Genomic DNA, 3,450 nt, shown 5'->3' on the forward strand with positions numbered 1-3,450 from the left:
GCTTGCATTAAGTTTGTGGTAGTCAATACATACTCTCCACCCGTTTCGCACACGGGTGGGGACCATCATACCTTTGTTTTTCTCGACCACCGTGATTCTCGTCTTCTTTGGAACGACTTGCACCGGGCTCACCCACTTGCTATCCGAGATTGGATAGATCATCCCCGCATCTAGGAGCTTCAAAATCTCTTTCTTGACCACTTCCATCATTGGCGGATTCAACCTTCTTTGTGCGTCCCATCTCGGCTTATTCATCCTCCATTAAGATCTTGTGCATACAAGTGGAGGGGCTCAATCCCTTGATATCCGCAATCATCCATCCCATGGCTTCTTTATGCTCCTTCAACACCTTGATGAGTTGTTCTTCTTCAAATTCAGTTAAGTGAGTTGAAATGATAACCGGAAGGGTTTCATTCTTTCCCAAATAGGCATACTTCAAGTGTTGAGGTAAGACCTTTAATTCCAATTCGGGTGGTTGAACAAGGAATGGGGGCAATTTTGTATGAGTTGGGGGCAATTCAACTTGCTTGACATCTAATCTTGTGGATTTCTTCATCTCCATTTTATTTACCAACTTCTCAACTTTCGGATCCAAAGAATAAAGTTTTAATTGCTCGGCTAGCTTCCCACAATCGAATCGTTTGCTTAAGATCATCTCCAATATATCACCGTTAGATAACTCAAACAATTCTTCAGTGATTGGCTCGACAACATCAACAAAGTACAAAGATGAAACATCACTAGGATATCTCATGGCATCATAAATATTAAAACTTATTGTTTCACCATCAAACTCCATTGTCAAACTTCCCGCATACACATCGATCTTCGTCCTAGCCGTCTTCAAAAACGGTCTCCCAATCAAGATTAGAGTCGATTTGGAGGACACTTGCTCATCTAGATCAATCACATAGAAATCCGCCGGGAAGACCAATTGGTTCACTTGCACTAGGACATCTTCCAAAACACCTCTAGGAAAGACACATGATTTATCCGCAGGAGAGATTATGACACCGGTTTCACTTAAGAGTCCGACATTCAATGATTCATACACCGAATAGGGCATGACATTGATAGAGGCACCAAGATCAAGCATAGCACTACTAAAAGTGACATCTCCAATCTTGCAGGGAACCGTGAACATCCCGGGATCTTTGCATTTGGGTGGAAGTTTCCTTTGTAAAACCGCGGATGCGTTTTCATTCATAAAAATTTTCTCATTTCCCTTCAATTTCCTCTTGTTGGTGCAAAGTTCTTTCAAGAACTTTGCATATCTCGGAATTTGCTTGATCGCATCAAGTAGAGGGATGTTTACTTCCACCTTTCGGAAGGTGTCCAAAATCTCTTTCTCCTCCATATTCTTCTTTGAAGTGGCAAGTCGGGAGGGGAATGGTGGTTGAGTGGCTATTGGTGTTACTAAAGGGGTAGTCTTCTTTGGGGCTCCGACTTGTGCATCGTTCTTGAATATAGGTTCTTCAATGGGAATGATCTCTATTTCTTCCTCTTCTTCCCTTGGCTTCTTCTTTGAAGTATCTTCTCTGGCTTGTTTGCCACTTCTCAAGGTCACCACATTGACATTTGGGTTCTTTTCGGTTTGAGAAGGGAGTTTACCACGGGATTCCAACTTGCTTATAGATGTAACTATATCTCCCATTTGTGCTTCAAGGTTGGAGATACTAGTCCTTGTCTCTCTTTGGAATTTTTGGGTACTAGTGGCTAGAGATTTGACAATGTCTTCAAGAGACATTTCGGAGCTACTTGGTTGAGATTGAGGAGGTTGTTGATGATGATGTGGAGGGTGCGGTTTGGGTTGATAGTGTGGTTGTTGATGTTGGTATTGAGGTTGTGGTGGTGGATAGGACGGTCTAACCAATGCATTTTGAGGCGATGGTCTTGAGTTGGAGCTCATGTTGGCATTTGGCTTCCAACTCGAATTATATGCATTTTGGTAACCGGATGGTTTGTTGTGGTAGTTTTGGAACTCTCCCGAGGCATTCACATGTTCCACATCTTCTTAAAGGATGGGACACATATTCGTAGGATATCCCATTGTTGCACATATTCCACAAACCATCACTTGTGGAGTTTGTCCCATGGCTAGCTTTTGGACAACGGAGGTTAGATCTTTTATTTGAGACTCAAGATTTGATGTTCCCACTTCATTGACTTTGTGTTGTGTGACTCTTTTCATGTCTTGGCGAGGGCCAAAATGTTGTGAATTTGCGGCTATGGTGTTGAAAGGTTGTCTTGTTTGTTGTGGGGTCTTACTAAAGACATCTCCACCACTTGAGGCATCAACTAGTCTTCTCTCCATTGGCAACAATCCCTCATAGAAGTGTTGAATGAGGAGTTGTTCCGGAATTTGGTGTTGTGGGCAACTATAGCACAAGTTGTTGAACCTCTCCCAACAATCATGGAAAGTCTCATTTTGACCATGGCGGATTCCACAAATCTCATTTCTAAGACTTGAGACTCTTGAGGCGGGATAAAATTTATCAAGGAAAGCTCTTGCCATGTCGGTCCATGAGTTGATCGACCCCGGTGGAAGATAGAATAACCACTCTTTTTCTCTATCAGCCAATGAAAAGGGGAATGCCCTTAGCTTGATTTGGTCATCGGTTGACCCTCGTGGCTTCATGCTAGTGCAAATAATGTGGAACATCCTCAAATTCTTATGAGGGTCTTCATTCTCCAATCCATGAAAAGTTGGTAGATGATGGACTAAACTTGACTTCAACTCCGAGCCTCCTTCCAAAAACAGGTAATTGATACCGGTTGGAGTTTGTGTAACATCGGTCTCCATCATTTGCCTCAAAGTTCTTTCAGGAACTTCTCCTCCGTCCGCCATTGCAATTGGTTCAATTATGGGTGGATTTTGTTGTAGGGGTGGTGTTTCGGGAATTTCTTGGCGAGGGTCGGGACTAGAATCGGGTTCTATCTCACTTAATGAAGCGGTTTCAACCTCCGGGTCCCCGTGGGGGTTAGAAGTTTGACCACGTTCAACTCGTTTTTCCTTCGCCAAACGCCTTGCTTCTTTTTTGATTTCCAGATTGTAAATCAAGTCACCTGTACGGTGAGATCTGGGCATAGAGAAACAAATTGATTAAAAATAAACCAATCCCCGGCAACGGCGCCAAAAATTTGATGGTTGTCGAGGCCAACACAAATAATAACCCTAAATATTACACACTAAAATAGTGTATAGTGGTAAAGGGATCGAATCCACGGAGATTGGTTCAATTTATAACTCTATGAAAAATCTCTTTGTAAAAATACTTGTAAAATGACAATAAAAATAAAATGGGGGGTTTTGATGTTTTGAAATACTTGAAACAAACTAGAATTAACTATGATTTAAATAGACAAATGCAAAAAAAATAAGAGTTTGATGTAAAATCAATAAGGGAGAGATGGTTGACTTAAAGTTTCCTCACTTTGACTTTTGATGAA

General features: G+C 41.8%; 1 protein-coding gene across 1 annotated transcript; it reads right to left on the minus strand.

Annotated features, from left to right (window-relative positions):
- Positions 1-247: 247 nt before the first annotated feature.
- LOC128128409 (uncharacterized) lies at positions 248-3,088 on the minus strand. Its single transcript, XM_052767297.1, has 3 exons — positions 2,760-3,088; positions 1,266-1,553; positions 248-1,175 (listed from the first exon to the last, which is right to left on the minus strand). Exons 1-3 carry the CDS (start codon positions 3,086-3,088, stop codon positions 248-250), a joined length of 1,545 nt encoding a protein of 514 aa, XP_052623257.1.
- Positions 3,089-3,450: the final 362 nt, after the last annotated feature.

The sequence above is a fragment of the Lactuca sativa genome, chromosome 1 (assembly GCF_002870075.4).
Source record: "Lactuca sativa cultivar Salinas chromosome 1, Lsat_Salinas_v11, whole genome shotgun sequence".
Classification (NCBI taxonomy): domain Eukaryota; kingdom Viridiplantae; phylum Streptophyta; class Magnoliopsida; order Asterales; family Asteraceae; genus Lactuca; species Lactuca sativa.

Bases quoted from the DNA above. Each gene is read 5' to 3' on its own strand.
- LOC128128409 (XM_052767297.1), bottom strand. From the start codon at position 3,088: ATGCCCAGATCTCACCGTACAGGTGACTTGATTTACAATCTGGAAATC. The intron at 1,554-2,759 runs GTTTTTGGAAGG...GACCTTGAGAAG, and splicing joins CCAACCGGTATCAATTACCT to TGGCAAACAAGCCAGAGAAG. The intron at 1,176-1,265 runs GTTCTTGAAAGA...GGTTTTACAAAG, and splicing joins CAAATTCCGAGATATGCAAA to GAAACTTCCACCCAAATGCA.